Genomic DNA, 20,732 nt, shown 5'->3' on the forward strand with positions numbered 1-20,732 from the left:
TGTTGCTGGGTCTTTACTTCTTGCAGCTAGAGAGCATAGCTAGGAAGGAGGCTGCTGGCTGATTTTACCACCGTCACACACTGATGTTCTGTGAAGGCTCCAGTAGAAAACATTTGTGTTACATGGAGATTTAATATCAGTGACTACCCAGAAATTGTCAGCTCCTGTTGGATTCCCTGGCATATATTCTAAACATTAGCTGCCTTCTTCCAGCATCCTCCTTCCCCAATTTTCCATTCACCTTGGGCCCTCAGTATCACTACTATTACTTACATACTTGCATTCATTAGCAAAGACCAAAAACTTACTCCGTAAATTGTCACTTGGACAGATATGTCCAAGCACCTGTGGCATGGCAAGGCCCTTATTGTGGAGAACACAAAAGAAGTTAGGAATCGTGTTTTTGCCACAGAGAATCAAGGGTGACAAGACTGATTTACGTGAAACAATTTGGGAAATGTTAAAGACGATTTATAATCAGGGCTGACCCTGTCAGTCCTTCCACTTTTGTCCTATATTTTGTCTCCCTTTCATAACCAAAAGGTCATATCTGTTTATTGCTTTCATTTCCTCCTTTCCTGCTCACTTCTCAGCCTCTTGTAATCTGGCTTCTAACACCATCACTGATTGGACTGAAACTGCTCTCACCAAGGTCACCAGTAATCTCTTGACTGCCGCTAAACCAGTCATCAAAGAGTGACTGACTCAGCAATATCACTATGAGGACTCAGAGAGGTCAAAGAAAGAGGGAACAGACCCATATGTTAGAAATCATTATAGCAGTTCTTTTTCTAATGGTAAAGAATTATAAAATAAGGAGATTCCCATTGATTAGGGAATAACTAAACAGCTAACCTGGGAAGAAATGTGTGAAGTGAGCAGAACCAGAACCATTTATACTTTTGGTAAATGGGCTAAGTGCCCATTTATACCATAGCAACAACAACATGAAGACAAACAACTTTGAGAAACTTTCTAATGGATGCAATGATGACCAACCACTATTCCAAGACTGATGATGAAGCATGATATTTTTTTGATTGTGGGGGAAGAAAGGAGGGAGAGAGAATTTGGGGGTAGAGGTCCCAAGAAAAGAAAGAAAAGAGGATCATTGAACATGTTTTTGAAATGTACAGAAGAGAACAGAAGGAAAGCCAGAAGTCATCGCAGATATGCAGGATAGCTTTGAAAGTTTGAACTCATTATATCCTTTAAAAGGAAAACAAGCTGTACATAATAGAGATTTGGAAGTCCATGGGCAATCCTCTCTATTCTACTGTATCCATGGAAGTGCTTGTTTTAATTGATGTTTGTTAAATGTAGAGCTTTTAAAATAGAAAGAAAAAGCACCAATTACTGCTAAGTCTACCAGCCTGTTCCCATTCCTCATTCTATTTGATGTCTCTTCAACTTTGAACACTGACCACTGCTTTCTCTTGAATTCTTTTTTCTTCCCTTGGCTACTCAAAGTTTTCTCCTGCTTCTCTTTTTACCTGTTTGATGATTCATTGTCAGTTCCCCATACAGAATGATCATCTCCCTGCAGATCTGTCTCCATCCGGATGCCTTTCCCCAGTTACTTTTCCATCGTCACCTCTGCTGAAATAGTCCATTTGTAGGCATCTCAAACTTATGTCCAAAATGCTTCTCATTGTATTTCTCCTAAAGCCTATCTTCACTCCAAACTTCCCTAGTTCTGTTGAGGGTACCACTAACTTTATAGTTACCTCAATTTCATCTTGACTTTTCTCTCTCCCTTACCACCTACATATTATAATCAATAGAAATAGAACATTTTGGAAGAGATATAGATTTTGAGGAAACTATAATAAGTTCTATTTTGTACACATTAAGTTTGCTATGCCTATAGGATAGCCAAATCCTGTTGCCCAGCAGTTCAGGAGAGAGACAAAAGATGGAAATGGAGTTTATTGGCTCATCTCCATGGGAAATTTTAGGAATAAGTGTGTTCCATTTTCCCCATTTATATAGCCTCCACCTTAATTCAGTTGCTTGTTATTTCATAATTGGCCTCCCTGCCTCCAGTGTATTCTTTTAAAAAAGTTATTAATATATTTCATTTTTATGTTACCTAAATTTTCCCCTGTATTCTTTCTCTCTTCTCATATAGAGCCATCCCTATATAACAAAGACTTTAAAAAAAAAAGGAGGAAAAAGATAAAACCTAATCAGCAAAATCAGTCTATACATGGAAAAAATCTGAGAATATATTCAGTATTCCACACTCATGGACCTCCCACTTCTGCAGAGCAATAGGGGGAGGTATCTTCTCAGTCTGTCTTATCTGAGGTTCTGCTTATTCTTTACAGTTTGGCAACATTCGCTTTCAGTTGGTTTGTGGTGATTGTTCTTTCTATTTTCACTGTGTAGTCATTGTGTGCATTTTTTAAAAACTTGGTTTACTTTATTCTTCATCTGCAAAATGAGGAAGTTAAACTAGCTGCTCCCTAAGGTCCCTTTCAGGGCTAAAACCAATGATCATGTTATTATAGCAAGGGTGACCTAGGGATGTGCCATTAACCTGTTCTATTCAATGATGATCAAAGAAAGGAAGGAATGAAAAAACGTTACTAGGTACAGGTCCTGACCTCCTGCAGCTTACATTTTAACAGGGAAAGCAGCACATCTCTCCATTCTTTTTGGTATTCATTATAACATTTGTTTCTTACAGCCAAATGATATTCCATTACATTCATGCTCCACAGTTTGTTTAGCTACTCCCTAATCAATGGACATCCACTTTGATTTCAGTTCTTCGCTATCATAAAAGTGCTGCTTTAAATATTTGGCATATATAGGGACTTTCTTTTTATCGTGTATGGGGACATGTCACATTGTCATATGTGGGGTTATTCTTATAGTGTATATGGCTAGTAGTAGAATCTCTGGGTCGGAGGGTTCAGACATCAGTATTTTAATCTAGACTTCATACAAATGCCAAATTAATCTTATATTATTTTCTACTAGTATCTTTCCATCTTCTACACAAGAATAATATAGTATACTTTATCCACAGATTTGCCAAAATCTATTTAAGCTCTAACCACAGGGCTCCCCCTGATCCAGCAGTCTATTAGCTCTCCCCCAAAAAAGGAAATGAGGTCAGTTTGGCATGATCTGTTCTTGTGGAAGCCAAGCTGGCTCTTTGTAAATCACCCCTTCCCTTTTGAGATATCCAGTAACTGTCTTTTTAATGATATGTTCTAGAATTTTCTCAGAAATTGAAGTCAAGGTGACTGGCCTATAGATTTCAGACTCTATTCTCTTCCTTTTATTGAAAACTGGGACAGCGTTTGCCCTTCTTTGGCCTTGTGGCAGCCCTCCTGTTTCCTGTGAACTTGTAGTCTCATGCTGTGTAGGCTCATTTTTCCACGTTCATTGCTTTTTGCAGTTTTGTGGGAGAAATACAGCTCCTAACCTTTCTCCATATTTCCCTATATAATATTGTAAATGACTTTGTTTTGTGGTGCCCTTTTTGTCTGTTAGGCTTCTCTCCTTAGCAAAGAGATTGTGTTTGCTGAATGAGGTGGTTTCAGAATTCTTTAGGCCTCACCTTTCTGGTGGCTACTTTACCTAAGCTAAACTTATCTTAAAATTATGATAATTAGAGTTTTTCCATCTCTCAGTAAACAGATTGCTTAACTAGTTCAGTCTAGAGTTTTAAGTGCATGAAGTGTCTTCTTATTTTTATTCTTTTGAATTTGGTAATGATTTTTACCTTTGTCCTATCCAATTAATGAACCAATGGCACATAGACAGCTGATTCCAGAATGATTCTTCTATCAATGACCAGTTGTTTTCTTTCTATTTATATAGAGTAGCTGTCATTTTTTTGAATGTTCAATAGTAATCATGTCCAGTGCATTCCAAGTCTTTTTTTTTCTTTTTTCTCTTTCCTTTTTCTTTTTTAGTTTATATCATTCATTTCCACAAGATTTTGAGTTATAAATTTTCTCCCCATTTTTCCCTACCCACCACCCCAAAACAGCAATCCCACTGAATATCCCATTCCCCAATCTGTTCTCTCCCATATCTTCCCCCATCTCCCCTCCAACTTTCCAGTAGGGCACGATGGTGGATCTCTGTGCCCCGGTGCCTGTATATCTCATTTTCCAGTTACATGTAAAATAATAATAATAATATGTATATATATTTTTAAACATTTGATTTTAAAATTTTGAATTCCAGATTCTTTCCCTTCTTCCCTCATCACTCACATTCACTGAGAAGATAAGTAATTCAATATAGGCTGTACATGTGTGGCTATGCAAAACATTTCCATAGTGGATATATTGTGAAAGACTGACTATATTTTCCTCCATCCTATCCCCCCCTACTTGTTCTATTTTCTACTTTGATCCTGTCCCTTTTCAAAAGTGGGTGCTTCCAACTTCCCTCCCCCCCAGCCTGCCCTCCCTTCCATTATCCCCCCTCTCTTCCCCTTCCCCTCTACTCTCCTGTAGGGTGAGATACCCTGTTTAGTGTGTATGTCATTCCCTCCCTAAGCCAGACTCAATGAGAATAAGGTTGACTCATTTCCTTTTGCCTTCCTTTCCTCCATTTGCCTTCCTTTTCCTCCATTGTAACAGTTTTCCCTTGACTCTTCTAAATGAGATTATTTACCCCATTCTGTCTCTCCCCATCTCCTCTCATTATATTCCTCTCTCACCTCTTAATTTCACCTTTTAAGTATCATCTCTTCCTATTAAACTGGTCCTGTGCCCTCTGTCTATGTATACTGGTACACATATATACACACACTCACCTATGTATTCATATGCCCATATACCCTCCTATATAGACATATATATGCACGTGTATATATATAATATATATATACATATATATACACACACACATTTCTATTCCCTTCAATTATTCTCATACTGAGAAAAGTTTCATAAGTTACAATTATCATTTTTTCATGTAGGAATATAAGTAGGAATATAATATAACTTTGATAAGTTCCTTATGATTTCTTTTCCTTGTTTAGCTTCTCATGCTTCTCTTGTTTCTTGTATCTGAATGTCAAACTTTCTATTCAACTCTGGTTTTTTCATCAAGAATACTTGAAAGTCCCCTATTCCACTGAATGACCACATTTTCCCCTGAAACATGATACTCAGTTTTGCTAGGTAGGTAATTCTTGGTTTTAATCCCAGCTCCTTTGACCTCCGGAATATCATATTCCAAGCCCTTCGATCCCTCAGTGTAGAAGCTGCCAGATCCTGAGTTATCCTGATTATGTTTCTACAATATTGAAATTGTTTCATTCTGGCTGTTTGTAATATTTTCTCCTTGACCTGGGAACTCCAGAACCTGGCTATAATATTCCTAGGAGTTTTCTTTTTGGGATCTTTTTCAGGAGGTGATCAGTGGATTCTTTCAACCTCTATTTTGCCCTCTGGTTCTAAAACATCAGGGCAATTTTCCTTGAGAATTTCTTGAAGGATAATTTCTAGGTTCTTTTTTTGGTCATGGCTTTCTGGTAGACCAATAATTTTTAAATTATCTCTCCTGGATATATTTTCCAGGTCAATGATTTTTCCAATGAGGTATTTCCCATTGTCTTCTATTTTTTCATTTGTTTGGATCTGTTTAATAGTATCTTGATTTCTCATAAAGTCACTAGCTTCCATTTGCTCCAATCTAATTCTGAAGGAATGATCCTCTTCAGTGAGCTTTTGAGATTCTTTTTCCATCTGGCAAATTCGGCTTTTTAAGACATTCTTCTCCTCATTGCCTTTTTGAGCCTCTTTTGCCATCTGAGTTAGTCTGTTTTTTAAGGTGTTATTTTCTTCAATCAGGTTGTTGATTCTCATTTCATAATTTTCTTGCATCATTCTCATTTCTCTTCCCAATTTTTCCTCTTCTCTTATTTGGTTTTCAAAATCCTTTTTAAGCTCCTCTATGGCTTGTAATCAGCTCATATTTTTCTTGGAAGCTTTTGTTGCAGGAGTTCTGACTTCTCTGTCTTCCTCCTGTTCCATGCTTTGATCCTTTTTTGTCCCCAAAATAGGAGTCTAATGTCAGAATGTTCTGTTTGCTTTGCTTCCTTTGCTTGCTCATGTTGCCACTAAATTACTTGACTTTTGAGCCTTTTGCCACAGTAGAACTCTGCTACCAGAAAGGGGAGTTTTATCCTAAACACTGGGGTTTTCTCAGCTTCTGGAGCTATTAGTTGAGTGCCCTCTCTGAAGCCTCCACATGCTCTGGCAGAAATGTTCACGCACCCCAGGACCTCCACTCTAGACAGCAATCCAGATCCAAGCAGGTTAAAGCAAGAGCAATTACCTCTCAGACTGGTTTCTTGGTCTCTCTACAATCTGCAGATCAGGAGTTCTGAAGCAGCCACGTGACGGGTAGCTGTGGAGCCTCAGCTGCTTCTCGCCCTGGGGGCAAAGACTGGACCACACTCCCGAATTCCCATGTTCCCAAACTCCACACTGCACTGACCTCTCACTTTGTCCTTAGCATCTATGGGTTGATAATTCTGGAAACCACCACAGCTGCTGTTTATCTGAAGCCCTCCAGCCAGTGATTGGTCAGGCCACCCTGAGGTTAAAACCTTGGGCTCAAGCAGGGCTCAAGGGCTTGGCTCCCAGAGCGCTGTGCTGGCTGCTTCCTGCAAGCCTGCTGGGCTGCCCTCAGTGGGAGGTTAGTTTCTCTGTGTCATTTTATGGGTTCTGTATCTTCAAAGTTTTTCTAGAGTCATTTTTTACATGAATTGGAGGAGGTGGAAGCTGGAGCTGCACTGAAGTCCTGTTTCTACTCTGCCATATTGACTCTGCCCCCAACTGTTTCCCAAGTCTTTTTTTTAAGAATATATTTTCTTGATGCCTTTTGTTTTTTTTCATAAATATCAACATAGATTTATTAATAATCAACGTGTTTTCAAAAAATGTTGCCATATACACAAAGCATCCTTCCACGGCTACCGCTTCCCTTTGTGTGTTGCTTTCCCTATTAAAATGTAAACTGCGTGAGGTGAGGGCCTGTACCCAGCAATGCTTTCTCATTCCTTCCTCTCTTTGATCATCATTGAGTAGGTTAATGACACATCTCTAGGTCACCCTTGCTATAATTACATGACCATTGGCTTTAGTACTGGAAGAGACCTTAGAGAGCAGCTAGTTTAATTTCCTCATTGTATAGATAAAGAAACTGTGGCTTGAGAAGCAAATTGTTGTTCAGCCCTTTTAGTTGTGTCTTATTCTCTGTGATCTAGTTTGGGGTTTTCTTGGCAGAGATACTGGAGAGGTTGACCATTATCTTCTCCAGTTCATTTTACAGATGAGGAAATTGAGGCAAATGGGATTAAGTGACTTTCCCAGGGTGACTCACAGCTAGGAAGTGTCTGAGGCCAGATTTGAACTGAGGAAGAAGAGTCTTCCTGATTCCAGGCCCAGCACTCTATCCACTGTGCCATCTAGCTGTCCCTGAGAAGTGAATTGGCATGCTCAAACTGCGGGCAAAAGTGGAGTTTTTATTCAAGCACTTGTCTGCGAGATCTAAATCTAAGTGAACATTCATAGGTATTGTTAAGAGCTAATAATGGTTTATAAAGGACTATATATATATAGTCTCATTTGATTATCTCAGCAACCTTGTGAGGCAGGTGCATTATTATTATTATCCTCTTTTTACAAGATGAGGATACCGAGGTAGACAAAGGTTAAATGACTTGTCCAGGGTCACACAGTTATTAAGAGTCCGAGGCAGGATTCACACTCAGGTCTTTCTGACTCTAAGACTAACACTCTGTCAATTGTACCGCCTAGATATTGGTCTCATCACTAATCTTTGGGTATTCTAATGGATCCAAGATATCACCTGCTCTGATGGCAGATAAAGGATGAAATAAATGACATGATTCCTCTTTAATCCTTGACTTGGGTCTCTGTAAAGGCTTTTCTCCTACAAAAAGGAGGGGCAGTGGAGGGAACAAACATGAAGTCCCTACTATGTGCCACTGTGCCAAGTGCCTGGCGCGTAGTAGGGCCATATGGTAGTAGTAATAATAATACAAATATATCATTTAATTTTTACAACTATTCTAGGAGGGAAGTACTGTTATGATCCCTGTTTTATAGTTAGGGAAACTGAGGCAGACAGAGATTATGTAGCTTGCCCAGGTCACACAGCTGGTAAGTATTTGAGGCCAGATTTGAACTCAGAATTTCTGACTTTTGACCCAGCTTTCTATGTACTGTGCTTCTGTAGCCCATCCTTGCCTTTTTATCCTGTCTGATTCTGGTCCATGTCCCCCACCCAACATCCACTTAATATGTAAGTGGCTGTTCTCTCTGTTCTGAAGATTCCTTGGATATGAGTTGACTCTCAGACTGTCCATCTGCTGCTATGGCTTGCTCTTGGTGCCTCTCTGGCCCTGCCTCATTTTTTGGCCCTACATTCTTTGGGTGGCATGTCTTGCACTGCTTATTCAACACATGTGACTATTGGAGTCCCTCAGCCTACTTACATACACCATGCTTCCACTGCCCTTTGGCTCACCTGTAATTCTGATTCTTCAGGAATTATGGTGATCTGTGATCCACAGTCTTAGAACTGTGACTTCAGAAAAATAAAGGTCTAAAATAATATGGGATTTTGTGTTGGGTGATTGGCCTGGGATCATTGAAATCACTGTACTGTGTCCCAAATGCCTTCCCTTTCTCCTGTTCATTTCTTAGCCCTACTCCTCATTCATTGGTACCAGCTGTCCTAGAGGGTTCTAATGAAAAGAACCTGTTAACAATAAATATAGCAAGAAAACTTGCATAGATAGAGCATTATCCCTACATCCCTGTGCCCTAATTATGGGATAGAGAAGCAATGTGGTGTAGTGGTTAGGTCTCAGGAAGGCCTAGATTCCAGTCCTATCTCTGACACATACTATGTTACAAATTATTTATTGTTTCAGTTCCCAAGGCAGTTATAAAAGTCCATAAGTCACCTATCAATTTCTAACTAGGGAGTTCCCACACAGGAGTTCTCCATATCTATGAAACCAAAGGTGAAAAAGAAATTATTGGGCAGGGCCATTTGACTCAGTGGAACCATGCTCCTTGCACAGAGCAGAAGAATGATTGAGCAAAGGGGGGTGTGCCTCACTGGCAAAATAGTAATAATAACCAACATTTATATGGTGATTTATGGTTTGTAAACTGTTTAACATATGTTACTTCATTTAATCATTACAGTAACCCTGTGAGATGGTACTATTATTATCCCTATTTTACGGGGAGGGAAAAATAGATTCTGACAGGAGTTAAGAAGCTCAAAGGCATACCCACTGTAAGACAAGTTTATGAGTTAGTTCTTATCATTGACTATTGATCCCTGGTAATTTGGCAAACTCATGGCTGCCTCTAGATTTCTCCAGCCCTGCACAGATTCGCACAGGCAAGCTGATGTCTGTAGAAGAATCCCATTCTCCTATGGATTTGAAAAATAAGATGCTTTTTCTTCTGGACCATTGCCTAGGATACAAGTCAGAGGGAAATGCCATAGTCACAGCATGGTGAAAAGGGAGGCCTGGCCACCAGACATGGAAGGGGTAGAATTCCTCAGCAGGATGAGTATAAACCCCAGCTCCCTGGCATGATCTCCCTCAGGAGCAGTTATGCAAATCACCTCTTAAAGTGGAAATTCTTCAACTTTTTTTTGGTGTCATGTATTCCTTTGAAAGTTTTGAAGCCTCTTCTCAGAATCATGGTTTTAAATGCATAAAATACATAGAATTTTAAAGAAAATCGTTATATTGAAATATTTATTGGAATATTAAAAACAACAACACAAAATCTAAGTTCAGACATCTTGAGTTAAGAACTCCTGACTTAGAGGATGACTAAGTTCAATGGCTAATACCAGAGTCATTCTTTACTACAATCATTCCCAGCCCTTTGGGATTTGCTATACTGATAGTACAAGGAGTTCTAGCTAAAACAATTTTTTAATGGTGGTGCTGTGGATAGACTGCTGAACCCAAAGTCTCAGAAAGTCCTGCGTTCAAATGTGGACTCAGACATTTATTAGTTCTGTGACCCTGAGCAAGTCACTTAATCCTGTTTGCCTCAGTTTCCGCATCTGTAAAATGAATTAGAGAAGCAAATGGAAAACCACTCCAGTATCTTTGCCAAGAAAACCCCAAATGAAGTCATGAAGAGTCAGCTATGAAACAACTTAATAAGAATAAGCACTAAATAATTGAAGAATATTATGTGTTGCATATTAAATTATTCTAGGAATTGACATCACTTTTTGTTGTTGCTGCTGTTGAAAGGGATCTGAGGAACAAAAAACACTGGGAAGCATAATGTTGGTAGGTTTTGTAATAACTGTCATGTAGCTGTCTCCAGATGGGCAGAACGGCTTCCTTTGGAGCTCACCACAGGTGTGGTCATTCCTAAGTTCTCTGTCTGTTCTTGGGTCTGCACATGGTGTCTGTAGCTGTATATGGGAATGGCCTAGAAATGACCAGCATTGATAGGGCTGGGAGTGGCAATGAATTTGTGATAGGGCAGGGAATGAGTTCTAGGTGAGCAGAAAGCCCTTGGTGGAGGTAATGTCCTTTAACCCACAACTCCAAACGAGTAAACAGCATCTTCATAGTGCCAGTCACCACAGAAAAGGAGGTTGGTTTCTGTACAGTATGTAACTTGTTTTATTTGTGGCATTCACTTTACAAACCAGCATTGCTGCTATGCATTTATTCTTCAGATCATGGCAAGAATTCAGAACTTGAGTTAATGCTTTCACCATAGTGGTTCCTGGAAATTACATGGGGAATTAGAACATGGGAAAGTAGGTGAACATGTTCTTGGCATAGGACTGGGATCTCTTTCCATCTGCAGCAACCTGGTTTTGCTTCTAGGTGGTTCATGTACAGTAAGTAATAAGATGAAATGCTAGCCAAGTGTTCTTGGCTCTTTGGACACGTTTTGAGCAGAAGCTGCTGAATGAGCAGCTCAGGTTGGCAGTAAGGGAAGCAGAGGGGCTCTGAGGGAGCTTCCAATCAGTGGATTAGTGCAGTAGGAAGCCATGAAAAGTGGGAATGGTCTCTGTCTCTAGGAGAGATGATCCAGTCTGCTAGGAGGAATTCTTATAGGAGAAGTAGTGAGATGTAGTGGATGGTGTCAAGTAGACCTTGGCTGTAAATATGGGGCAATACTAGTTTCGGGACAAGTAAAAAAAGTCCCTTAACCTCTCCAAGCTCTCAGTCTCCCCAGGCTACTCTCTAGGATCCCAAGCCACAGCACTGGAGGGCCTTTTCAACGTGGAGTTCTTACCCAGATGAAATCCCAGGTCTTGACCAACAGTGAAATGCTATGGTGGTAGCATTAGCCTGGGAGAGAGAAGATGAACACTGTAGTCTCTTACTCTGTGCCCCTTTGGGTGATTCAGTTCCCTTTCCCAGACTTCTGTTTCCTCCTCTGTAGAATAGGAGGGCTGGACTTGATTATTGCTAAGGTATGTGATTGTTCCTGGCATGTCAGAATTAATACCCTTTGGGAGACTGCATAGAGTGGTAGTGGAAAAAACAGAGGATGAGACCCTGGAGGCCTGAATTCTTGTTCCAGCTGTTTGCCCTTAGCTAAGTAAACTGACCTCTCTGGGCCATGGTTTTCTCATCTAAAAAATGGGGCAACTGTACCTCCAAGGTACTTTCCAGGTCTAACGTTCTGTGATTCTGTCATTCCAGATCAAATATTCTAGGATTCCAGTGTTTTGATTTTTAAAAAATCAGTAGTGATGGGGCGGGAGAAGGTTATCACTTTAGATTCTGAATATCCTTATTTATGTTCCAGAATTTACAAGCACCTAACTATTGCAGTGGTAAAGTGAGTTACTCTCTAACCACATTAGTAAGCAGCATTTTATCTAGTCAGTCACCACCGTAAAGGAGGTTGATTTCTGTATGATATGTAACTTACTTGATTTGTAGAAATTCACTTTATGAGTCAGTTGTGGCCATGTGTTTATTCCCTAGAGCATGGAAACCTGTGGAGTTATTTAATAATCCTACTAAAGGAACCAAGACACACCCAACCTGAGTTTGCTTGAGGGAGTTGTTGATAAATGAGAGTAATGGATTTTGGATGAGCAGAAAAGGCCTAGCTTGATGAGATGGGAGTGGTTTCAGATTCATAAATTCTGATGTGGAGTTCTAGGGTTTATTGGTGGGCAAGCCAGCTCTCCCCAACCCCTCCCCATTGGTTGGGGGAGTCAGTAAAACTTCACAGCTTGAGGAGGTTACTGTTTTGGGTCTTCTTGGCTAGACTAAATAGAGACAAGTTGGACCTCCTACCTTCTAAGAGCCACTTGGCCTCAGAGATTTAAGTCAAGTGTCCCACCTCCCAGATCTTCTGACTTGAGTCCAGCTTCTTCTCTGTTTTACCACATTGCCTTTCTTTTAGCTCTGTATTCATGCCAGATGAGGAGATCAGAAGGGTGAAGGGTCTGGTCCATGTTTATTGTTGTTTAGTCATTCATTCTTGTCTGACTCTTCATGACCCCATGGACCATGGCGCACCAGGCCCTTCTGTCCCCCACCATCTCCTGAAGTGTGCCCTACCAAGGGTTGTACGCCTTCCAACAGTGAGGGGCTCGGCTTCTGACGTCGTCTCTTTTAGCATTTGATACTTGTCTATGGGGTTTTCTTGGTGTAGATACTGGAGTGGTTTGCCATTTCCTTCTGCAGTGTATCATTGCCTCAACAAGGAAGTGATCTGGGTCCATGTTCATACATTGTTTAATTACATTTCACTAATTGTTTCACTATATAAATTTTACTTCTCTAAGAACAATGCAAGATCCTGGGGACGTGGAGGAGTGTCCCCAGGGGACACTTGTCTTTGTACTACCACCTTGTCTCTGAGCACTGGGCCAAGAACACAATTGGAACTCAGTAAATACTTGCTGGTTAACTGAAGACTTGTTGGACAAATAAAATGTTAAATCATGGATTCGGTGTGATAACTCTATTTCCCTATAGCCAGGGGTCTGTTGCTAAACATTTAACAACTGATTCTCTAAAAAAAAAGTATACAAGACAAACTTTTAAGTTTGCTCTGAATTTTAATTTTCTTTATCACATTCTTAAGTCTAGACAATCAAAACAATAAATCAAGCCCTGATTTGTTGTGTTTGTTGATTTCTGAGGCGTAACTTTTTTTTAATTAACAATTGGTTCTCCTTAGCCCTGGAGCTGACTTTGGCACACCGTTGGGCCTATTCCTCAACCTGAATTCCACTCACTGGTGCATGATAGTGCAACTTATGATTCTTAAATTCATTTCACCTAAAAGTCAAGACATCACCTTCCTGATATCATTGGTCCTCTTCTAGAATGAAGGGTAAACAGCAATTACTGTTTGTGGAGTATGTTTTTTGTGGATTATTCCTGGAAAAGGTTTAATTCCATGTGGGCCTTCCCCTTCATCCTATTGGAATAATTCCGTTTTTTTAAGTTACTAGATACTCAATGTCCATTCATTTGAGTATCAGCCTGGTAAATTGGAGCAGTCACATGCTATCGCTACAATAAACGAAAGACTGACTGAATGAACAAACAACTCATGCTAGTTAAATAGGAATAATTTTTAGAATAGCTGATGTTGGAGATCATCTGTGCCCCTGCACTCACTCCCTGCTCTTTCCCAGTCAGTCTCTACTCTTCAACATTAATTGTATTCTTTGTGGAAAGACTTTCATTATTCCATCTCTCTCCTCTAGAAAGAGAAATCTGTGCCTTTGAATGTTTTCCATATGTCCCAAACAGAACTCAGTGCCTTCCCCCACTCACACATTTATCCCTCCTCCACACTTCTCACTTTCTTTCCAGGCCCCATCATCCTTCCAGTTGTCTAGATTTGCAACTTTGGAATCATTTTCCTCTCCCTCACCATCCCTATGCAATTAGTTGCTAAGTCTTATTGATTTTACCTCTGCAATATCTCTGGGATCTTTTTTCTTCCCTCTACTCATATGGCCACAGGTGAGGGGAGTTCAGTTGTTTTTACTTGGATGGTTGCAACAGGTTTTTATTTGGACTATTGTCTGCTTGCCTCTCCCTCTCTTTAACCCTTTCTCTACCCATAGCCCAGAATAATCTTTCTGAAGCTAAGGCTGACCTTGGCACTCCCTTCCTCAGGAAGTTCGAGTGGTTTCTACTTACCTTTAGAATAAAATAAAATTCATTCATCTCAGCATGTGAGGCCCTTCAGAATCCAGTTCCAACCAAGTTTTCCAGATTCGCTGCATATCATTCTCCTGTGCATTCTGTGTTCCAGACACACCGACTTATTTGCTGTTTCTTAAACTTGGCATTCTGTCTGCTGCCAGTCCTTTTGCCCGGGCTGTGCCCTCAAACCTGTAATGCACTTGCTCTCCATGCTTCCTCTTAGGATCCTTTGTTTTCTTCAACGCCCAACCCAAGCTTTCTCCTGTGGGAAGCCTTTTCTGATTCCTCCAGGTGTTAGTGTTCCTGCCCATCTCCAGTCTGTTCTGATCTGTATCCTGTCTCTAGACCCAGATGGCTCTGGAGAAGAGGGTAAAGCAGGTGATTCTGCACAGCCCTGCCTCACTTAAATCCAATCCACTTCCAAGTCATGACATCATCTTCCTGATGTCATGGTCCTCTTCGAGAACAAAGGACAAACAGCAGTAACAATCTCTTCTAATGATCAGCTTGATACTTATCTGTGTAACCACCTCCCATTCTTCCCCAGAATCTAAATTCCTTCCCGACCCCCCCCCACACCACCAGTGCCCAGCACAGTGCACACACTTAATGGATATTTGTTATAGCCCAGTTTTGGGGCACCACAGGGCAGAATGGCTTGGAAGGTTCTCCTGTGTTCCTATACACTACCCGGCCCCCCAAGTGCCTATGCTCTGTGCTCCTTCAAAGTCAGGCGACATTGTATTTTCACATCATGGAACAAGCCACCCTTGCAGTCCCCATGGGGGTTCTGTCCAGATGTTGCCCATAATCAGACACTGCCCAGGCTCCCTGCCCCCACTGATGGCACCCCTGTGATGAGGAGCAGCCCTGAGTTATAGCTCCATAGCCCTCTGTACTCCCAGCTGTGCATCTAAGCAATTAGCCTCATAGTCTGCTTTCTCAAATAGATCAGAACATTTCTGCCATCTCGGCACAACATGAAACCAAATATTTAAAGTCCCGGAGACAGACGATGAAAGAAGATGATGTGACTAAGAGCACATTAGGCGAGAACAGCACATGTGCTGTTTTCTCTCCAAATGTACTGGGATGATCAGAACCCACCCCTTAATCTAATCTCTTGTGTTTGAGGGGTTTGGGGATGGAAGGAATTACATCTGTAGTGTTTCCATGGGGGGTAGAATGGAGCGTACACAAGCTTCCTGCCTTGCAAAGAGGTAGAGGAGACTGCAGCCACTCCTTGTAAGGCATGCGGGAGGGGTTATGGACCGAGGAGAGGAGGGCAGAAGATTGGGTAAGAGGCAGAGATTAGCATCCCCTACCCCTTGTGGGGCTCTTGGGTCTGTAACTGCCAGAGGCTGAGTGCACAGAGCTTGTTCCACCAACTTACCTGTCTCCTTCAGAGGCAAGGACTTCTCAGGGCTCTTGCTCACACTCCAGGATTTGTTGTGAGGGTCCCAGAATCCTCTCAGAGGTTCCCAGCTCTGTAGGGGGCAGCGAAAGAACATGATTTATTGATCTTTATTCACAGAATCTCCAGGAATTAGCCTGTATGTGGTTGGCATGATTGGGTTGGGCAAGCCTTGGGATATTTTGTCATCCTGTCTCTAGACAACTGTAAGTTGTCTAGAAAGTGAAACCGCTTGGCAAGATCTCTGCAAAGCAGTAGGTCTCAATCCCCAATCTGGTTCCCAAAGGGTGGTATCCACTGCAGTCCTTCAAATACTCCCTTGTCTTAAGAGGCAGGCCTAGAAGACATTACTAGGCTCATAGATCTTGAATTACAAGGGGATCATCTCATCTAACCCTGTTAATTTATAGTTAGGAAACCAAAGCCTAAGGTCACCCATATTTCAAGTAACAGAGCTAAGCTACTTTGTGCATGGCCCTGTGGTTAGCTCTAGGGGAAACAAGAAAAATTTTAGGTTTGGTATCTTCATAGAACTTACATTCTTCTTAGGGAAACAAGCCTTGAATGTATGGAAGAAAAATTAGAAATATAATTTGTTTTACATGAAGTATAGCCAGAAAGCAAAGGAGGTCAGCAGTAGGAAAAGTTGCTGTGGGCTGGAGTGGTGACTTGAGCTGAGCCTGGAAAGATGGAAAGGATATGATTAGAAGGTAAGCAGATGGGGTAGAGCAGGGGTGGGGAACCTGCGGCCTTGAGGCCACACGTGGTCGTCTAGGTCCTCAAGTGCCATGTGTGGCCTCAAGGCCACAAGTTCCCCACCCCTGGGGTAGAGGAAAGCATTGCAGGTGGGTAGAATAGCATGGAGTTAGAAGTGAACATGACCTGTGTGGGGACAGGGGGAAGATGTCTCCAATTGGAATTGAGGGTCTGTAGAAGAGAGACATGAAAATATGCAGGAAGAATGGTGGGATGTTGACTTTTCCTCGTTTCTGTGTCCTAGGTCATGAAAACCTATCACATGTATCACGCAGAGAGCCTTAGCGCCGAGAGCAAGTTAAAAGAGGCCGAGAAGCAAGAGGAGAAACAGTTCAACAAGTCGGGGGACCTTGGGATGAATCTGCTCCGGCACGAAGACAGACCACAGCGCAGGAGCTCCGTCAAGAAGATGGAGAAGATGAAGGAGAAGGCAGGTGGCAGGGGGTTGCTTCTGAGGGAGGGCTGAGGCCCCCAGGAAGGGCCATCCCAAGGGGAGCAGGCACCTCCTGCTCTCCTCCAAGCACCCACAGAGGTGGTGTCGAGCAGCGGGCAAGGCTGCCCATCTTCTACAAGCAGGGGAGGCAGAAGAGCCCCTCTGCCTCTGCCCAGTTCAGGCCAAGTCAGCAGCTTATGATTACTGCTGGGAACATATCAGCAGCTGTACAGCTGCCCTCAGACCCTGACTAGCAGCCCAGTGTGGCATTACGTGCTCACCAGGGGTGAGGGGATCGGCTTGGGCTCCAGAGTAGGACAGGGTGCCTGGTGATGAATGCATTCTCAGGGACTTTTAAGCCCCAAACTGAGATGATTAGACTTCTTGACTCCTATACCATTAGCTTCAACACATTCATACAACAAGCATTTATTAAGTGTCTACTATATGCAAAGCACAATGATAGGCACGGGGTTAAAAAGAAAAACAAACCAGTCTTTTGTGTCAAAAATCAGCCAACAAGCATCAATCAAATGCCTATGTCTACCGTGCGTTGTGTGCTAGGCATACAGAGACAAAAACAGAGCTACCCTTGCCTTCCATTGACCAACATACATTTATTTATTAAGCACCTGCTTTGTGTAAGGCAGCTAGGGGGTATAATGGATAAAGCACTGGGCCTAGAAGACCTCAGTTCAAATCCAACCTCAGACATGTACTAGCTGTGTGACCCTGGAAAAGTCACTTGCCCCCATTTGCTTCAGTTTCCTCATCTGTTAAATGAGTTGGAGAAGAAAATAGCAAACCCCTGCAATATCTTTGCCAAGAAAATGAAAAAATGGGGTCACAAAGACTTGGACTCTACTGAAAAATCACTGAACAAGGTGGGATTAACATGTGTAAGGCCCTCTGCTAGGTACTGGGAATACAAAGATGGAAAAAAAAATTATAGCCCCTGCCTTCAAGGAGTTTATAATCTGTGAGGAGAGGAAGCATGTACAAAAGTAAGTATATGTGGAACACATGCAAGATACATACACAGTGATTTCGGGAGGGGGATGAGGAAGGGCAGGAGGAGATTGTGCGGAGCAGCAGGAAGGCCATGGAGTGCAGATAGGGGAACAGTGTATAACTAGGCTGGGAGGGTCAGCTGGGGCCAGAGGTTAGGGTCATTGGGGGAAAAATTCTTGGTGAGCTCTGAAGTGTTATTTAAACCTGAGCTATTGTGATTGTTCCTCATGGAGACGAAGCAACACAGACAGTGGGATTAAAATTTAACAAGGCCTTAATGACTTAGAAACACAACCAGAAGCAAATGGACAGATTATGAGGAAGGAGTGCAAGGAGGCAGAGATCACTAGAGTTTATACCAGGCAGGTAGTGTCTTGTGACAAAAGGAACACTGGCTTGGGAATTAGCCAGAACCCCTAACTAGGGTGTGGTCACTGGAGCTTTTTCCCAGGGCAGTGACATTTAGTGATGGCTTCAGCAGTTCCTCTGCAGTGTAGAAACAACCAATCTTTGTACCTAGTTATCGAGAATAATTAGGTCAGAGTTCCCTTACCAGGTGGTCTTGTGTAGCTGTAGTCACACTTCCCTAGCCAGCACCCGCATTCCTTGATCAGTTTGTCATTTTCCTAGGCAGTGGCTGAAGGGGCATTTTATGCTACTTGCCCCAGTTGCAAAAAATAATAATAAAATATGATATATAGTATATTACATTATATACAATATATTGTATTCTATATTAATAGAATTAATAAATAAAATATAATAATTGATAGGATACTGAATATATATATATATGTTGATGTTAGTTATATCTCCAGAATAAGGAGACCAGGGTTCAAGTTCCTATTCCATATAGGCCCTAGTAGCTGGTAAGCTTAGGCAAGCCACTTTTCTCACCCTCCATCTTCTCATCTGTTAAATGGGGATGGTAATGCTTACACACTATGCCTTTAGAGTTCTTTGTAAGAATGCCCTTTAAAAACTGTGAAGTATCACATGTTGGAGAGAGTGTTAGACTGGTAGTCAGGAGGTAGGACATTTGGATAGACCTCATTTTGGTATAGATTTTCTGTGTGAACTTGAGCAAATCACTTAGAATGTGTGAGCCTCAGTTTCTCTATCTGTCAAACAAAAGCTCTTAGGCTAGATGATCCCCAGGGTATATCCAGTCTCTGGAGACCGGGATGACAAGAGCGTCACATAGGTCATAGCAAGTATGCCACAGGATAGCAGCGATGACTGATAGAATGCAAGGTGCTCCTCAAGAAGGCTCCCTAACTGATCTGCTCCATCTCTTGGGTCTGGCTGCCTAGTTCTAGGCTTTTCAGATCTGAAGTAACATGCAGACACTTAACGGGGAGGAAAGGAGGTCAGAGAAGAGCTTCAGAGTTAATTAAAATGTTGGAAGGTTGTCTTTCTAGGGAAAGGTTAAAGGAATTAGAACTTAATTGGGATTGTACTAGGAAGAACCTTTTCCCTTTGTCCTTTTCAGGATGGGGCTTGAGGTTTGAGTGGGTACCACATCTCCTCTCTGTCTGGGCTGCCCTAGCATAAAGCCAGGCCTGGGGAGCAGTTGCTCTTCCTGGGCCAGGTTTGATCCCTGGGAGAAAAATCGGAACCTCAGCTTTGAGCAAGCCACAGGCTAACTGGGATCTGTGTCCTGTCTGTGTCCCTCTGCAGAGGCAGGCCAAGTACTCGGAAAATAAGCTGAAGTGCACCAAGGCCCGGAATGACTATCTGCTGAACCTAGCGGCCACCAATGCAGCTATCAGCAAATATTACATCCACGATGTCTCTGATCTGATCGACGTAAGTCCCTGCTTCACTCCCCGCTTACTTGGCACCAAATGACATGTAGAACTGGCCAGTCACATAGACTCCTTGGGCCTTTGCTGAGATCTGCTCTGAGAGACCCAAGAGCCTGGAGATTCGGAAGGAGGGCTGGTCAGAAGCGGTTTGTCTTTGGCACATGGTCCAGTATGAGAGGAGCCTGGGAATTTGGGTCCAGGGTCAGGGTGTGAATGGATATATGCCTCTAGAATAAGTAAGTGTAATTTTCATGGGTATGCATGGCAAGCATGTCTTTGGTGACCATATTGTCTGTGTTTATATGTGTACATTGGGATGTGTGTTTGTGTGTGTATGTATCTAAAAGTACTAATCATCTGCTAAACATACATACTAGGTGCAAGGGAAATACAAAGGAAGCTAGCTTCATATGCACACATATGTATGTATGTATATGTCGTATGTATACACATAAAATATTTTTATACATATTAAAAATGTAATTATATAAATAGTAGCACAGGGAATAGAGTATAGGACTTGGAGTTTGAATCTTGCCTCAAACACTAGCTACACAGCACTTAACTGTCTTCAGCCTCAGTTTTCTCATTTGTAAAATGGGTAAATAATAATAGCATCTACCTCACAGGGTTACTGTGAAGATCAAATAAGATAACATACATAAAACACTATATAAATAGTATTTAATATTACAGTATACAAGGTATAGCTAGTAAAGCTTAGAATTGAACTTGGACTTTTGGAACACCCTGTATATGTGTATGTACACACACACACGCACACACATAGACACACTCTCATACAACCACACAGAGGCATCATGGCAGGGTGAATGGCACACCAGCCTTGAAGCCAGAAAGACCTGATTTCAAGCCTTTCCTCTAACACACACTGGTTGTGTTCTTGGACCAGTCACTAAACTGTCCCCTGTTCTAGACAACTCTGTAAACAATGTCATTTACAAAGAAGGTGCCTTCCTCTATTGATGGGTGGAGTTTCCCCATTAGGGAGCTCCCAACCAATGAAATCAAAGTTCAGAGCCCATACCTAGGCATAAAAAGATATATTGCCTTTATATACTATCCTAATATGTCAAATTATAC

The 20,732-nt window shown here is 41.8% G+C and overlaps 1 protein-coding gene across 5 annotated transcripts in view; it reads left to right on the plus strand.

Moving 5' to 3' along the window:
* The window catches only part of SRGAP3 (SLIT-ROBO Rho GTPase activating protein 3), a 299,497-nt gene that overhangs the window by 200,348 nt on the left and 78,417 nt on the right, over positions 1–20,732 (plus strand). For all 5 annotated transcript variants that reach the window (XM_069084036.1, XM_069084033.1, XM_069084034.1 and 2 more), the window contains exons 5-6: positions 16,621–16,806; positions 19,501–19,629. In XM_069084036.1, the coding sequence (XP_068940137.1) occupies positions 16,621–16,806; positions 19,501–19,629 (315 nt within the window). The remainder of the gene's footprint in view (positions 1–16,620; positions 16,807–19,500; positions 19,630–20,732) is intronic.

Source organism: Petaurus breviceps, unplaced genomic scaffold (assembly GCF_028583685.1).
Source record: "Petaurus breviceps papuanus isolate PSGF00001 unplaced genomic scaffold, PetGlider_PUasm1.0 174, whole genome shotgun sequence".
NCBI classification, from domain to species: domain Eukaryota; kingdom Metazoa; phylum Chordata; class Mammalia; order Diprotodontia; family Petauridae; genus Petaurus; species Petaurus breviceps.